The sequence below is a fragment of the Pelecanus crispus genome, chromosome 10 (genome assembly GCF_030463565.1).
Source record: "Pelecanus crispus isolate bPelCri1 chromosome 10, bPelCri1.pri, whole genome shotgun sequence".
Lineage (NCBI taxonomy): Eukaryota > Metazoa > Chordata > Aves > Pelecaniformes > Pelecanidae > Pelecanus > Pelecanus crispus.
In genome coordinates this window covers 16,215,735-16,232,969 of record NC_134652.1, presented here as the reverse complement: position 1 = coordinate 16,232,969, position 17,235 = coordinate 16,215,735, and the positions used below count along the sequence as shown (strand labels likewise).

Below are 17,235 nucleotides of genomic sequence, written 5' to 3'. Positions count from 1 at the left end.
CTCCTTTCCTTGTTGTCAGGATTGTTGTGATTGCATCATCTCCTAGGGCTTGCTCAGCACTCCTATGTAACTGGTGCTCTGATGAAAGTAGTGGCCGTCTTTTCACTTGCTTGCTTACCATTTGATCTTCCTTGCAGAATAAGGACCAAGCTTTTAGATTGTGACAGTTCTTGCTTTCCAGTAGGATGCTGCAATCATAAGGGACACAAGATGAGTTTTTTCACAATATAATTTAACATTTAAAAAAACCCACCCCACCCCCTCAAAAAACCCCCCAGACCCCCCAAAAAACCCACCAAACCCCATTGCACTGGAGCTGTGATCATCAAGTCGGCTGAGCAGGTTTAACTTGTCTACAGCCCTGGAGCTGACCAGCCAGGACAAGGATTTCTATCCTGAAGCAACAGTGAAAATTCAAAGAAAGCATAGCTAACAAGTCCTGAGAATCAACAGAGGCACTGTGCCACAGGATGCCAATTTCTGGCTTGTGGGACAACCGATGCCAGTCTGGTGTGACCCAGGAGCAATACACTGGGAGCCAAGTGGTTTGGTCAGCCCACATGCAGCAGGTTTCCTGGTAGGTTTTGCAGAACCAAAGGCTTGTAGCAGAAAGGGAGGTAGAGTAAGTGAGGTCCAACTATGAAAAGCAGTTTTGCTTTGCTAATGGTAAATGACTCAGCAAAAAGAGAACCCGGAGCCTTCATTGCTGTCCTCCTGCTTCTGCTTGTTGCCTGACTTTCGGGGCAGATGCTGGAGGAGGCGAATGATTCTTCCCTGATTTTTCTCAGCAATAAGAGTTCTCACTCTGTCCTCAGCACAGTTCTTGCTCTCCTGTCTGGGACTTGCACTGTCCAGTTTCCTCTCCCCAAGTCTGTTGCCTTTCTTAATCCCAGTACAAAGGTACTAGACTAGAAATCCTGCCCTGGCAGTGTAGGCTACACCAGGCCTTCAAGAATCTGTCATGCATTGCACCTCTTCACATGCTCCTGTTGTGCATCACTGGATCTCTTTTCTCCGTTACCTCTTTTTTGGCATCCTGCACTGCCCTGTTCCACGGGCTGGGGGAGAGATGCTTGTCATGAGCTGACCACCTCGGCATGTGTCCCACCGCTGACCGTGCCCCTGCTCTGGCAGGCAGGCTGTCCTGCTCCAACCCCCTCCTCCTGCTCGCCCCAGATCGGAGCCCCCAAGAGGTCTTTGTCCGCCTGTTGAGAGCAGCCCCTGTCCCGCCATTCCCACATGGTGCACCCTCCCCGGCAGCTCCCTCCCCATTCAGCAGTTTGGGCTGAAAGAACCTTGGCTAATTACGCCAGGCTGAAAATTACCACTTTGCTGCGTTCTCCTGCTGCTGGGCCCATTTGTGTGGGGCCTGTAGTTAGAGGGAACAAAGTCCCCCCCGTGGAGCCAGGCAGGCCCCAAGTGTGAAGCTACAGGTACAAGCAGGAGGGGAATGAAGGGAATAATTACCAGCTTCTCCAGGTGAAAGCCCTGTTAAAACTTCAATAAGCCAATTAGGGGCCAGGGTGTGTGTGGGGGGAGAGTCTCCCCCACCTATAAGTGATTCCCACCAGGCAATTAACAGAAATCATTTCATGGAGGGGAGGATAAGAAATGGCTCTTAGAAATTGTCTTGAGTTGGGGGGGCCTGAAACAGCACGACTGCTGCAGTGGTCCTCATGTACTCCAACCTCCCAGCTCACTGTGTGGCCTGAAAGTGTTGGTGGGGCTAGGGGGAGAGGGAGGAGGGAGGGAGAATGGCAAAGAAAAAGGAATCGCTGGAGCTTTACACCTGGGCAGGCTTTGAGATAGCAAGGGCTGCAGTTCAGAGCTTCTTGTAAGGCTGTGTGTGGGCCCAGAGCACTGAGCTCGAGGGGGCTGCTGGATCTGGGGAAGTGGGTGAGTGTCAGGCTCAGGGTGTCTTCCCCGTCAGGGTGAGGAGGAAGGCTAATGGTGTTGAGCCCAGTAGGGAGGAGATAGATGCTGTGTGTGAAGGCTTGAAGTGGGTGTGCAAGTGGGTGAGAACTGAGTGGCAGGCCTTCAGAGATCTGCCCAAAATGTGTGATGGTCTGTAGGTGCCCTGCCTTATCTGAGGAGCAGATGGTGTCTAGTGTCTAATACCTTTGTATGCATCTCATCCAGGAACCATATTTTTCTGCTGCTCAGCCAGCAGCTTCACCTGTTTCTTCCTTTCAGTTGGTTCCAAAAAGCCATTGGATTTGCTCAAGATGGAGATTTAATGAATTTACCTTGCAATTCCCTTGCACTGTATTGTAGATGGCATGTGCAGCAGTTGGAGGTAGAGCATGCTGTCTGGTGGGTACCTAGCAGGAGTCTTGCCAGTCTGTATTTGAGTGGCAGCTCTGGGGAGTAGAGCATAGGATGAAGTTGCTGCAGAAGGCTGGAATTGCCCTAGTGATGTTGGAAGGGAGAATGCATAGTGTAATTAAAGAAGTCCAGGTACTAGCTGTGGTTATTTCACCTGCACTTGCAAAAGAAGAACAATTGAAAAAAAAAAAACAAAACCCCATACCCCTAAACTCCTCAAAACACAAACGTAACTTTAGTAGCAACTTTCTTTGCCTTTCTAATGTTATAGCTTCTGTGAATTGAAAATGTCCTGTGAGGTTTTATTCTGGTTACTGATAAGCTGAAGCTGAAATAATCCTACTGTAGTGGTGTTTAACCACCTAGTCTTGGACTGACCTGGAAGTCCCTAGACTTCCTCCCTTTTTTTTCTTTTTCTTTTTCTTCTTTTTTTTCCCCTTCTCTTTCTCCCCAGAAAGCTTTCTGTGGTAGGAATAGAGAACTGTATCTCTTGCACAGCCCAGCTTTTAGACTCGGAAGTGGTTTCTCAGCAGAGTCGTGTTTCTTTATGATTCAGCTTCCAAGATGTAACTCCAGTGGATGCCTGCAAAGAGAGCTCTGTTCACAGAAAGGCCTGTAAGCATGCAGAGGCAAAATGGTTTTGGCTTGGGTTTTCTGCCCCCCTTGATGTTTGGTACATGTTGTTCAGACCAGTGCCCAAGTTACATACTGGATTATATTTCTTCTATGGTTAAGGAGTCTCTTTTTTCCTGTAATAACAGTAATAACTTGAGCATCAGTTGGGGATTAAATTGGGTCTGGAGAGAGCTAGGGATGCAGGAGTTCTCATACAGAGACCTCTGTTCTGAACAACTGCTCCATGCCTGGCAAGCCCAGAGGTTGAGGAGTGAGAAAGGATGATAAAGAGTGTTAGACATACCATGCAAATAAGTATTTTACACTGTTAAACATGGGTTATCAAGCCTTTCCGTTTAATAAAGGAGTAGGGCTGATAACAACCCAGTAGATATACTTGTGCAACCACAAAAGCAATTCTGTTTAAGGTTCTGAAAAATGACAGCAGCACTGTAAAAAGCACTGTTTGAATATCTCTCTTGTATGGGAACACCTAGGACCCTCAATCAACCTTTATAGAGCTAATCTGAGTGTGGTCCTGTCCTGGACATTTGCTACTCCCTAAAAGCATGTGTCATGTGGAGTATTGGGGAAAGGAGGGTGATACTTAGGTGCAAACAGCCCTAGGAACATCAGGACTGTTCTGTGGGTGGACTCACTAGTTTGTAATAAAGGATATTTTCCCATTCAGTGCTGCAGTGTGGAAGAGGTCTGTGTGCATATGTCTGTCCTGTCTGGAATCTCTGTCTTAATGTCACTGAGCTCAGTTTTTCTCCAGAAATGGGGATTATGTTCTATATCTGGCTGCCTGTTTTCACAAAACTTACCTGCTGCAGGGCTGGTGAAGGGACAGTGAGCAAGGTTATGGGATAGTGAACAAGGTTATGGGATGACTTGTGTAGACAATATGGGGTGAAATTGCAAAGCAATGAAGGCAAGATGGAGGTGTCTAGGTTGGGTACCTGCTAAGTAACTTGCTAGAGTAGGGGTGATCCCTCTACCGTGCTGGGAAATGGCCCCAAATTAAAGGCTTATTCTGTTCTCTAGCCTGTGGGTCTCTGAAGTCTGGAGGAAGACATGAAGTTAGAGGTCAAGGGAGAGGGTTGGAGAGATGAAGCTGACATTCCCTCTACCCTGAGGCATGCAGTAAATGACGTGGGAGTCAATGACATGAGCATTTCTTCTATCTAATGCACTGGAGTTCTGCCTCAAATGTGAGACTTCACTGTGGAGACGCTCAGTTGAAACAGTGCCCTTCAGTACAAAATGCAAATGCCTTCTTTCTGGGGACCACTTTCTAGTGGTCCACTTGAGGCTCAAGGCAGCATGCGAATCAGTTATTAGTCTGTCTGTCCGTGCCTATGTCACTGGTGCTCCTTGCCAGAGCATGACATTTCCTCTTGGAGCAGCGGTGGTTGTAAGTGTTGCGGGATTCATGCAGTCGTCTTTACGCATTTTGTTTTCTCTCTGCTGAGTCCCTGGTGGGGAGTGGCGGAGCTCTTCTGTGGCTGCTCTGTGTGCAATTTACGATGCATATCAGGAGCACAGTTCAGCCCTGAGCCAACTGATGCTTTGAGGGACGCTGCGGCATGCACACAAGGCTCAAGGAAGCAGCAGCAAATATGCCAGCGCCTTCCAGTCTGTGGAGCAAGCCTGGTCATTTGCCTCCAGCTGCTGGTTCTCTTTGGCAATGTTATTCACTGCTGAACAAAGATGAGGCTGTGCTGCAGTGGGTCTCTGCTTGCTCAGGTGAGCGCAGTCCTGTTACTGAGTCCACATACAAGACTGCTTTACGTGCATGCAGGCAGTTGGGTCTAAACATAAGCTCGGCTCCAGAGAACTCTAGAAGCTCTTCTTTGTGCTGAGTCTGGAGTAGCACAGGGACCTGAGAAGACTGATAGAAGGCTCCTGAAACCAGGCTTTACCAAAGTGCAGTGTGGGTACCCTCGAGCCTAGAACAGCAGCCAGCAACACAGATAGGAAGTGTTTAAGTCAGTTTGATGGACCTTGTCATCTTTTCCTTGCACTGAAGTTCTGGAGCTGAAGCATTGCATGGCAAGGATGCGGGGAGGAGCGTGGTACATGGTACTGGAGGGATAGGAAAGCTTTTGAAGGCTGAGGGATATGGAAAGACTTAGCCTGGAGCCAAAAGCCAGAGGGATATTTGCAGAGCTGTAGTAAAATGGATGCAACCTGCACTTGTTATTTCAGGTATCAGACTGTTATATTGTATTGTTGGCTTCTTCAGCTTTTCCAATCTTATCTTCTAAATAGCCTTCCACTCCTCACATTCCCTGTTATGGAAAGTTGTAATTTTGGCCCATTAACAGTGGCTGGACCTTTGGTGCAACTGTCTTAACTGCTGATTTTTGTTCAGTTTGTGATTACTGAGTTAGCATATAACCCAGCTGTCTTGACTTACTGCTGAGATACAGAAGGTGCTCGATTCAGTTCTCTGGTCATCCTGCAAGAGGCACAACATAGGGCTAAAGGGATCGGTCTGGGGCAGGGAGGGGGCAACACCAGCCCTGCATGACCACCCAATCCTGGCTTTGTCCAGTGTTGCCTCAGTCAAATGTAGGTGGGACTTCTTGCATGTTTGTGGTGCTCGCTTTCTCATGGAGAAGAAAATGCTAAACTGATGTGGTGCTTTTTTTTTTTTTTTCTTTTTACTTTTCCTTCCGGCAAATTAAATGCCTCTGGGGAAGGAGCACCTGCTTCCCCCCACTATCTCTGTCTCCCTCCATTTGTGTGTATCTGGTCGGTTGGAGAAGCCTCATGCTGGAGGTGCTGAAACTCCCTGTGCTGAGTTTCCAACCCCCTCCTCTCCCCTTCACAATGTTGTTACTGTTGCATCTGCTCCTCTTCAGCAGGGGCTCCATCAAGTTTGTGTGACCTTAGCACTGTATTCATGCTGGAGGAGTTACCTTCTGTAATGATGTCAACTGATGAGGTTAGCAGGATGGTGGCAGCCGCGATAAGACATGACATGTTCTAATGATTCGCCTTAGCAAGCTGCATGTGTGTGTTGGGGGGGGCACAGAGGGGCTTAGAGAGGGGAGGTGGGGGCCCTACAGGTGCCGACAAAGACTTTGACCTTTGGTGCTATAATATCAGTGTTTCACAGGCAGGGCGGTTCGGTAACCCACTTTCAGCCCATCAAAAATTGATTTAATTGCAATTTTTTCCCCCAATTAGGAGCACTGGAGCTTAACTAATTGGAGTAATAGAGAGTAATAAGGCTCTGGTAAAAAGCCTTCCTCTGCCTCCTTTGTATCTTGTGTCATCGCCTGTCAGAGGTCAGAGAGCTTGCATATTCTATTAGGCAGAGTTGCCTTCATTTGTACAAATTAGTTTACCCAACAGTAATTAAAATGCCAGTGCGGGTCGGGGAGAGCTGAATACAATTGATGGGCACGTTGGTGAAGGACTTGACAGCTCCGGTGGCCTCCCTTGCCAAAGCGTGTCAGTGCTGAATCAAAGGCTACACAAACCCACAGACCCGTGTGTTTAACCTGTGGCACCATTGGCACCAACTGCTTTCTCTCTTCTCTGCTGTCCGTTTTGCACTTGCTTTCTTTTCTCCTTTTTTTTTTCCTCATCTCACTTGAGACTTTTTAAAAAAGATGTTTCCCATCTTTGAGCTGTCCTTTCTGTTGATCGCTTTCATAACACTGCTACCAGCCCCCCCGTCCTGTCTCCCTCAGTGCTCCCCCTCCTCTCCTCCCGCCTTCCACATTCCCAGCTGCAGGGCTCTGTCAAGTAATAACTTCTTTGTTTCCCGGTCTGATGAGTCTCTGTATATAATAGTCTCCAAAATGGAACAACGACGTCTAATTCCAGCGGGTGGGGGGGCGCGTGAGGAGGAAGGAACAGACTCTTGCACGTGTCAAGCAGATTCTGGATTTGAAATCCCCGAAGAGCAGAACAGGACTTGAGAAGCAATCTGTTTACAGTATAGGGGAAGAGCGCAAGCCTGGGGCACGGCAGAAGTTTAAAGAGAAGAGGTTGGAAAGGGCCTGTTTCATCCAGGTTCCTTCAATGACTTTGCATTGCAGGATTCCCAGCTCAGGCAGTGCCTGCTCTGAAGGCTGGCTTGACAGTGAGGAAGGTGCATATTGTACAATGGGATTTGTATCTCTGGAGCCAAGACTGCTGCCAAGCCTCATGACAAACAGCAGCTTTCCAAAAGGACTGATGAGCAGCTACCTCTTTCCGTCTGGTTCATCCACATCTGGCAATGTTCTGTCCAGGATGGGGTGAAGAGGGATGCCACAGGTGGGGTGAAACTGTGTAGTTGTCACCTTGGGAGCAGGCATGGGATCGTTGCAGCTGGACTGTAGCCAGAGCGCTGCTGCTGTTGCCAGAAATGCCATGGGATCTTCAACAACCACAAGTCAGTCAGATGGAGAGAAGTTCTGGTGTTTCTTCCAAAAGCACTGCCAGGATATGTGTTCTCTCTCATTCCCTGCCCCAGCTTTTATTGTGTGGGGATGATCTCTAATGAAGTGTTTCTTCTGTAGCATAGAGAAGGTCTGGCTTCAGGAGAAGCAGTTTTCTTTTTTTCTTTTTCCTCCTCCTTTCCCCCCACCTCCTCCTTCTCACTAAGAAGTTTCATAATGGGAAAGAGAACTCCAAAGTTATCAGATGAGTTGGAAAATGCCTTGCTTTGGACAACAAAAACATGCTATGTACGAAGTATGTGCGTCTTAATGCTCTGCAAAATCCTCACCTTCCTGGTACAGCAGAGGTGGAAATGCTATGTTGGCTTGCTTGTTTTTACCTCCTGGGGGATCCCTGTGAAGACAACATGCCCTGTTATGGAAGCCCTGCAATGGTGCTCATTTTACCATTAGAGGGGCCTTTTGGAGGGAGCTTGTAGTCATGGTACCCAGCAGCTTTCACGAGGCAGAGGAAAGCTTAGTGGGTAAGGGACTTTGCATCTCCAAGGCCATCTGAAGCTTGGACATAGCAGTTCTTATGTAGCGTGTAGATGCATCTGGTCAGTGCCTGTATACATCAGTAGTATCATATATACTTTAGAGAGATGGGTCATCCCTGCGGTAGTATATATAGTGTATCTTGTGCTCTCCTATTACTAATCTAGTCTCTCCTCAGTCTCTCTGACTCCTGAAAACATTGTAGGCAAAGAAAATGACACTCACGAAGCTAGTAACTCAGCTTGAATTGTTTCTCTTGGGCAGCTGGCAAGAACAGTTGTGAAGAGGTTGCACTTCTTTAGGTCAGAGGTTTTTGGTGTGTGCTCTGTGCTTTCTAAGTCAAAAAGCCTTGTTAAAGGTAAACCGAGAAGCAAGCCTGATAGGAGGCTTCAGTTCTGTTGAATGATGTTTCAGAAGTTTTGGAGCCAAGCTCTACATGCTTAGCTCCTATTTGCATGTTGTTTTAGACCTACCAAAGCTGACTTGTGTTGCCCTTTTGCTTGGAGGGAAACTGTCACCTCTGCGAGGTTCCCAGTTATGAGAGGCCTGGGGGTTGACGGTGTATGCCTGCAGACCAGACTCAAGGTGAGGGGCCTTATATCATCCCCTGGGAATCCAGACTTCCAGGTCAGTTCACTCCCAGGCTTTGACAGTTTCTCATTGGTACCACTTCTTGTGCATGTCCTGTGAATGCTGCTTTCTAATCCTGGCAGTGAAGGTGCCCTGCTCTTCTGGGAGAAGTCTTATCTTTGCTTGCTAATGGGCTCCAGCCTGTTAAAGATAAGGACTGCAAACCTGATCCTGCTGAAGTATGAGACAAAATTCCTGTTGACTGAATGGAGTCAGTTTTACTCAGAAGAGACTTGTTTGTGGCCCTGAGGCCTGTGTGTGATGCTGGAGAGAAATCTCTTCATCTAATGCTAATTTTTTTTTTTTTTTTTTTTTTGAAGGGTGGGGGTAAGGACTGAGGAGGGAAAGCTGAAGTCCAGAACTGACAGCATGAGCAGGGATTAGACCTTGCTGTTCCTCCCACCTTTTTCTCCCTGTTGATGTGCCTCCATGCTAATTTAGACCTGTGGCAACCATCAAAGCCTTGCGCATACCTTCTGCACAAAGGGGCCTGTCTCCCACGTGAGGGCGTTCTCTCCTGGGACAGAGTCAGTTTGTCCCCCAAAAGAAAAATCTTAAGCACCCAATTGCCTGCTTGACTGACTCCTTGACTGCTATTATGTTTCTAACCACGGTAATTTGCTTTAGTAGTTATTAATGGATTATGTTTGGGGAGGGAGGGACAGAACCCAACACCTAGCTTTGTAGCTGAGGGACTCCCTGACCAAAGTGCTGCTTTCCAGACATGGGGTTTGACTGGTGAGCTGTCAGAGTGGGTGTCTTTTGCTTGTTTTCCTCTGAGATAGGAGACATTAGCAAAAGGGAAGAGTTCCCTCTTGTCCTGCACTATGGCGGAGAGAAGGCAGATACTGAGCATAAACCCTGTTTCCAAATATGAAATGCTGCATACTTTCCTAATTGGTCCTTGTGGCTGCTGCACAGCAACAGGAATTGGCTTTTCCTTAGACTCTCAGACTTTGGTCAGGGACTTCAATGGAGAAGAATAATGTGTACACCCTGCAGCATCTGTACAGAGAACCCTGTGCTACACGTGCATTGGGCCAATTGCATGTGCACTGCCAATGAACCTGGGATTTTGCATGTAAGACAGCCTGGTTGCAGAGACTTTGAAATAGTTCTGGTGCTGCAGGCCTCATCTAGCCCTAAAGGGCAGCTAAGGGTCACAGTTCTTGTGGACACCTCCAGGTATGTGAGTTTGGTTAGGAGGGATAAAGCCAGCAACAAAAGAGGGCCTTGGTAGCTGTAGCTCTTCCTTGGTTCCTATAGCTCTTTGAGATTGCTTGATGTTTTCTGCTTGCCTCTTTTGCAGAGTGTATTGGCAGTGCTGGTTTGGCCTTATGATTTGGAGAAACCAATTGCTCAGCTAAACCACAGAGCTAGGAGTAGAAGGAGTCCTAACTTCTGGCCCTGCTTCCACATGGCTCTTCTCTGGCTTCGATTGAGTTGAGTGCATGTTCACCACTTTGATGGTGGGTGCCTTGTAACACCAGCAGTAGTGCTTCTCACAGAATTCAAGGATGCTGCAAGAATCCCTTCCTGGTACAGTAGAGGCTTGGAGACACCTTCTGACTTCCAAAGGAAGACTGTTGTAGAGGATCAAAGAAATGTTTAAAACCTGCTATTTTTACAGACATGACATGTTGCCTTATTTTGCTTTCCTCTTTCAGCTGCCAGCACCATGTCATGCTGCAAAAGATGTTTAGGCAAAGCATAAAGCTGGCTTATATTTAAAGCAGGCTCCGTTTCCTGCATTCATGCTATCCTTGTTGCAAAGACTTAAACATAGTTTTGGCATTTTATTCTTGGTAGCTGCAATAAATGTGGCTTTGTGAGAGGTCATTTATAGCTTGCTTAGAAATTTTTGTATGAGCTGCTTTCTCTTATTTGGACTGAGGATAGGAAGTTGGCACAAAACAATGTGGTGTGGAGAGCCACAGCACCCGTGTTCCTGCTGCTTGATTTTAAGCATTTGTTTCTGTCTTATCAACTAGTTTGAGGCCAGTGGCTGTCAGGCGACCTCTGAAGCCAGCATGTACAGCAGGGACATAGCATCGCCAAAGAGGACGTTGGAGTAGATCCTGCTGGAGAGTGTGAACTGAGCCAAATAATGCTGCAGGGGAGTTGTGCTGCCTCTAATAGAGAGTGCTTGAGCACTGGGGAGGGCAACCTGATCCAGCTTTGAAATTGGCCCTGCTTTGAGCAGGCTGGATCAGACACCTCTATTCTGTGATTCGTTAGGCCTGTGATACTGCAGCCAATTCATGATTGTGCTCAGAAGTTGCCAGCAAACAGAAGCGAGACATGAAGTAGGAAGTAACAGAGAATTTTCCATGGGGTCTTTCTGCAGGTTACAGTGCTGACTGTATATGAAACGTGCTGAGTACTGTGCTAACTGTTTTGAAAATGTCATTGCAATTTACAGCTGCTCCTGTTTTAGGTTTTCCCTTTGCATATGCAAATACATCTTTATGTCCTGCCAATTCTCTGCAGTTGTGACCTGCTGCATCTGGTAAGCTCAGCTACTGAGAGCTCTGGAGCACCTCTCCCCTTGCTGCTGCCTGGCCCTTGGGAGAAGCGGTGGAACATGCTGAAATAGACTTTGAATTCTGGTTCAAGACTGTCTTGTAGCCTGTTTTCTCTGTCTTGCTCATGCACTATTTCTTCAGAACATGAGGATTAGTAAGTGGGGTTTTTTTGTTTGCTTGTTTTTTTAAACAGCTCATTTGTGACGGGGACAGCCTGCTGTGGACACACCTCACCTCTGAGAATCTGGGACCTTGAGAGGTGAGTGAGCTTCCAGGTTACAGGGAGGGACTTGAAGAGAAAAGTGAATAACAATGAGAAATGCAATATTGGAGATGCCGTAAAATCATTCCTTTAGTCCATGTAGCCAAGAGGTGTTTAAACACGAGATGTGGGATGGAACACGCTGGTGTGGAAAGGTGTATGTGGGGGATGGTTTTGGTTCAGTAGGGAGCAGCTCAACTTTTCTTCCCAGCTTTTCTAGTTGATGGCACAGCCATCCTAGTTTCTTCCCATTACCCATATACAGTCAGAATACAACCACTACACCTTCCTTTTCATCTGTCTCAGCTGATCCTTCAGCCTGAGCCAGAGGGGTGAGGAAAGTGATCTGCATCCTCCCGTTCACCCACTTGTCTGTGGTGCTCAGAAGCCAGAGGCCGCTGCAGGCTCTACAGTCATCTTGCCCTGGCTGGTGTTTCTGGTAGCTCAGGGAGGTGAGGGGTGGCGACAGGTTATCTACAGAAGTGACTTAAGCATGTTGTCTTCTCTCTGTCTTAATAAGCATTGAGGAGGTTAATTGCTGTGGCCTCTGATTTGGGGCCATTGAAGAGTTCCTGTTCAGTGAAGGTGCTGACCTTAGCAACTGGGGAAATGTTGGCCTCAAATCCTGACGTGAGACTCAACTGCTGACAAATTTGAAACTCGCAGCCTAGGGGTCTTTGTGTAGTGATGGACAGATAGCAAATATTTGGCAGGATTATTAAACAGCAGCTCAGCTTTCTGGGACAGGTATGCTGTGGGTAGGAGTGGCACGGTGCAGATTATCAAGGGAGTGCCATCAGGATTGAGGTGAACTGGTGGACTCTGGGAGGGGAGAGAGGGGGGCAATGGCAGAAGGGGCCTGAGGGGTGTCAGCAGAGCTGTATTTGGGGAAAGGAGGTAGAGGAGGATTGGTGTGGATGCAGGGCTGGTCTGAGGCCAGTTGCCTTCTAATCTGTAGTTTAGATAGTTTAGATTGTTTGAGTCAACTGCATCAAATACAAATATAAACCAGTTTGTTTTTCTCTGAAGTAACAAAAATAAAGACTTTGCAAAGGATGCATCCCACAAAGGGTAAACTACAGCAGGAAAGACAGCACCAGTCCACTCGGCTATGGTGTGTGTTTCTCGGTGACCTAGTCCAGTGGTGCCTTTGGAGCACCCCAGAAGGATGCAGGCTGTGCTGTGATACCCCTGCCCATCAAGTCCTCTGGCTATTCTTGAATAGAGGCATCTGACAGGGGTGAGGAGATGGGCAACCCTCTCCCCCCTGCCCCAGCCTCTCTGACAGCCTTTCCCAAGGAAGCCTGAAGAGATAATAAAGCTGTGTAGAAAATAGGATTAAGGTAATGAACAGGCACAACGGAGTTTGATCTTTCAATAACGTCAAAGCCTGAGTGACAGGCAAATAAAAAAGCCAGGCAACCTAGGCCACTGGGCCTCTGCTGCAATGGCTGGAGTGTCAGACTTATTCTTCCCTCTTCACCTGTCACAGCTGGAATGCACCATGCCACTGGGTCTTTTCCTCTCTGGGGACCTGTGTGTGAGCTGGGAGTCTCGTCAGCGCATGCAGGGCAAGAGACTGAGTAGGGAGCACGGCCGGGAAACTAGCACATGAAGCTTGATGTGATCATTCATAGCGAGGGAGTACAGAACTGTCCTTCCAGGTATTGACTACTCCATAAACTGTTGTTCTTCCCAGCAGAGCTTTGGATTAATTTTTGAAGGCTCCAGTGGTTGCCAGAAGCGATCTTGTAGGGAAATGCTATTTCTTCCTTTGAGGCTTATGCATGTTGTCTCCCTGGTCAGACTCCGGAATTGGGAGCGTGGCATGGAAACTCAAAATCTAAGAGCTACCCAGGACTGAAAAGCTCCTCCTGTGCCCAATGTGTCCTGACAACACCTGGCAGACAGAGCCAGACCCCCCGAGTTTGCTGCTTACCCCTTCCTTGTAGCCACAAAGGGCCAGAGTCTGACCCACAGAGGCTGAACATGACAAGGACATTATCTCTAAGGGCAGAATCCAGGCATCTTCTCTGTCAGAAAAATGAGGCAGGGTAGAGCAATGCTTAAGATGTGTTCTTTAAAACTACAGGATCCTTAGCACCACTTAGATGTTTAGTGCTGTCCAAGACCAATTAGTTCAGTTAGCTGGGTTTTTTCTGCGTGGGGGTGCGTGTAAGTAACATTGCAGCAGTTTCTGTGGCATTCTCTTCCCTTGGGGTAGGTGGTCTTTTTCCCCAACAGCTGAGAGCTGGAACATGCTACAAAAGGATTTAAAGCTTAAATAACCTTTTGTGTACTGATCTTCTTAGTTCCAGGCCAGATAAGTCCTTGGCTGGTGCTTGTAACTGTTGGTCATGGTATGTTTTCGTATTTATGACCTTCGCTGTTCCCTGACCCTGGGGCGGCCATTCTCATCCCTCCAAGAGGAAGGGGATAATGTCTTCACCTGGAAATATGTTCTGGGCTTTGAAAAGGGCTTGGTTGGGTTTGGCAGCAAGGAAATTTTTAGTGGGGAAAGGAAACGCCTCTTGCTGCATCCCACCCCCACAACTGTCTTTCATTTCTGACTGCTGAGATGATGGTGTTGGATCAAAGCTGCAACAGGCAGCAACAAGCAATTGTCAAGGGGAGTCTAAAGCAGGGGAATGACCGCATAATGCCAAGACACTGTCTCTGATGGCTGAAATTCCAGCTGCTGCTACACCTGGCCCCTTCTCCTGTAATGAAGGAGGATTTTTTTTTTTTCTTATGCTTTTGAAGCTGGCTAGCTGCACCTCTGGAGGACGTACCTCATCCCACAGATGCTACATTGTGCCATCTGATTGCTTTTAGGTGTGGGGAAGTTACTGTGCACTTATTGCCACTCGGGATCAAGGTGTGTGTGTGGAGGGGAGCTGTGAATAACTTAGGTGATTAGAGGTCTGCACAGGAAAGGAGGACGATTAGCAGTATGGGCCACTGGATACTAACCTGTGTCCTTGCACCAAGTATCAGGCCTTGCTGACTCCTTGGCCACTTGCAAGTCCCCTTGCCCTCTGTGCCAGTGAGGAATATGATGGCAGCTGCCCCTCTTGCAGGTCAGGTACCACTGCTCCTTTTTGCTTTTCTCTGCTCAGACCTTCCTGTCTCATCTGCCAGTAGTAGTGTGTGGCTCAGCAGAACAGCCAGTTAATGGCAAGCAAGGGAAAAGGAAACTTTCTTCAGATCCTGTTCCTCTTTCTTTCTCTTCCCACTTTCTATCTCCTTTGGGAGTTTAAACTCCTTGGGAGATGAGGGTGATGCGCCACTGGGAACAGCTCCAAGGCCGGCATTTGTTGTTTGCCTGTGGAGAACTGTTGCTCCCCGGCCTATCGTGGTGGTCTGCATGTCTTTAGGTGACAAATGCCCCTGCCTCAAGGATGCTTCTCCATAAGGTAGGCTACTCCAGAGGTTGCTTTGCAGCAACTCTTGGAGCTATTCTGCCAAGCCCGATGTTTGAAATGGTCCGCTGATCTGTCTGGCATGGTAGTCCTCATGCTGTAAACACTTTGAATGCACAAGTCCTACATTGTCCTTTCCTGTGACACAACATGACAGACACAGGACAGGGCACGAGAGCTGTTGTGAAAACTGAGCCAAAGTTAGCTGTGCCCTGCAAGCCACCCCAGATCCTCTACCTTTTAAATATCTAGTCTTTGTCCATCTCCTCCCTGCTTTTGAAAGCATTTTTGGCAGAGTGGGTTTTTTTGTTTTTTGGTTTTTTTTAAGAACCCTCTAATTTCTTGTTCGGTTTTTCTCCCTCTCCTGAGCCCTTTGAAAGTGGCTTTACGCTGTCACTGACACCAAACTGACACTTTGCGTTTCCCCACTTCTTATCCCTTTATGGCAACAGATGTTGAAATTTTGTATCCCTTTTATCTGTCCCTCTTTGCCCTCTTCCTGTAATTAGGTTTCCCTTGTTAGCAGTACAAAGTGGCCCGGTTTGCTGCCTGGCCTTTTGAGCCATTGTGTCTGAGCACATTTTTTTCCTCCTCTTTCGGAAGAGTTCCTTCCCCCTTAAGTAATAGGCAGGGTGTGGGCCAAAGCTGTGGCTTTTTCTTGTTTCTTTGTTCTCCATTTATCTCTGCCACCTTTTTCAAAGGGATGGGGAAAAAAAAATAGAGAGTGCATGGAAGGGGAAGATACAGAGTTGCATTTCTTGACCGTCAGGCCCCCCCCTGCTCTTCAGGTGTTCAAAGCAGGTGCCTTTGATGTCTGCACGTTTCTGGGGAGGTGGGAGGTGGAGGATTCATGAGAGTGGCTTGGGAGTGGAGGAGAAGGGAGATTCAGGTGTGTGGCTGGTGCCCTCAGCAGAGGGGTGGGGAGGAGTCTTTCAGTGTAGCCAGGCAGCTGCTGAGCAGGTTAGTAATCCGTATTTGCCTCTAGTGCTATTGCATTGTGCTCTTTCTCTCTGTGAGCCAGCATGAGCGTTACCATCATAAGCAGCTGGCTGAAGTTTGCTAACTTGCTGCTGCTTGATCTCTGGTATGTGCTTCCATAGGACCCTTGCTAGGTTACATCTGTCTGTGCAGTGGGGTGGGCAAGAATTAGTTGCTGTCTTTCAAATTTCGGTGTATGTTGATCTGCATCCACTTTGGTGGCTCTTTAGAGCCATTGAGTGAGTGAACGTGAGCGATTGTCAACAAGGAAGGAGAGCTTTAAAATTTGGGCTTCCTTCTGCTGTTCTTAAACAGTGAGTGTAATTTGACAGTTGCAGTGTATAGCACTGAACACCCTGGTAAGCTGATCACTATTGATGCTTTCCTGTTTAAATCCAGTCCTTCTTGGCTTTGTGTCCTGTTGTGCTCCAGTTTTCTTTCTTTTTTTTTTTTTTTTTTGATGTGTGGAAGTAGGTAAATGAAATGAGAATCTGCAGGTCTAGTTCTTGGTTATAAAGCTTGCTAAATGTTTTCAACAAAAGCTTTTAATGTAGAAGCTTGGCCCAAGATGCACAAGCAGACTTCCTAGTGTTGTGTTCTAAAACAAATTCTGTAGAATACCATTCTCTCCACAGCTTTGAACTCCAAGGTTTAAGGAAGTTTGAGACAATCTAATTTAATAACAAAAGGAGTTTGTTGGGTGAAGGGAGCAAATGGATTCAGAACTGGAGTTGCTAGATCGAAAGGAAAGGTAACCGACTCCAAGAAGTGTGGGGAGTCTGTTTCACCCAGGCATCTAAACTGGATTTATCCAGTTACAGAGAATTGGGTGGATATATCTGGTAACAGGAGAGACAAGCGATAGCAAATGTCATCCTGCCTCTGATAACAGTTTCACGGGACTTGGGGGGCAGAAGGATCATAATACCACGCTGTAGATGCAGAATCCCCTCTTCTGCCCTGCTTTTCTATAGATTCATCGTGCCAAGCATCTTTTTTTGCCAAGGAAACTCTCTCCAGGCTTTGTGGGAAAGAGGGTCCCTACTCCTTTGAGGCTTTGGTTTCTTTCTCAGCATCCCTGTCTTGGCTGAACACAGTTTTAAATCACAATAACCAATCCAAAACTTGTCCAACAGTGAGCTAAACAGCTTTGTGGGCTGTGCTTACATCAGGTAAGTGAATGCAAACGTGTGGCTTCTACTGCCTCCACTCACTGCAGTGGGATGATCCACAGGTAGCTGCCCTTCCTCAGATGGCTGTGCATTTTCTTTCCCCAAGGTGCTCCTACTTGGTTTTTGCTGTGCTGTTTCCCCATCCCATCCACAGATGGCTTTGGTTACTCTTCTTAAAGCATCAGTTCTGGGTGTTCCCATTTATATGGTTAATCAGGAACACAAATGCCATGCCTTCTTCATGAAATTCAAAGGAAATTAAAAAAAAAAAAAAAAGTCAGTAGGTGACAGACTGGGGTCTGTTGTAGGGGAATTCTGGTCTTCAGGCGAATCCTTTCTTGGCCTGTTCATATTAAATCAGTTTGG

At 47.4% G+C, this 17,235-nt stretch overlaps 2 protein-coding genes across 2 annotated transcripts in view; both read left to right on the top strand.

The window, feature by feature from the left end:
- OGA (O-GlcNAcase) overlaps window positions 1-17,235 on the top strand; it is a 457,590-nt gene that overhangs the window by 116,923 nt on the left and 323,432 nt on the right. The gene's annotated exons all lie outside the window — the stretch shown is intronic.
- The window catches only part of FBXW4 (F-box and WD repeat domain containing 4), a 62,202-nt gene that overhangs the window by 36,349 nt on the left and 8,618 nt on the right, over window positions 1-17,235 (top strand). The window contains exon 6 of the mRNA XM_075717666.1: window positions 11,229-11,294. Within this exon, the coding sequence (XP_075573781.1) occupies window positions 11,229-11,294 (66 nt within the window). The remainder of the gene's footprint in view (window positions 1-11,228; window positions 11,295-17,235) is intronic.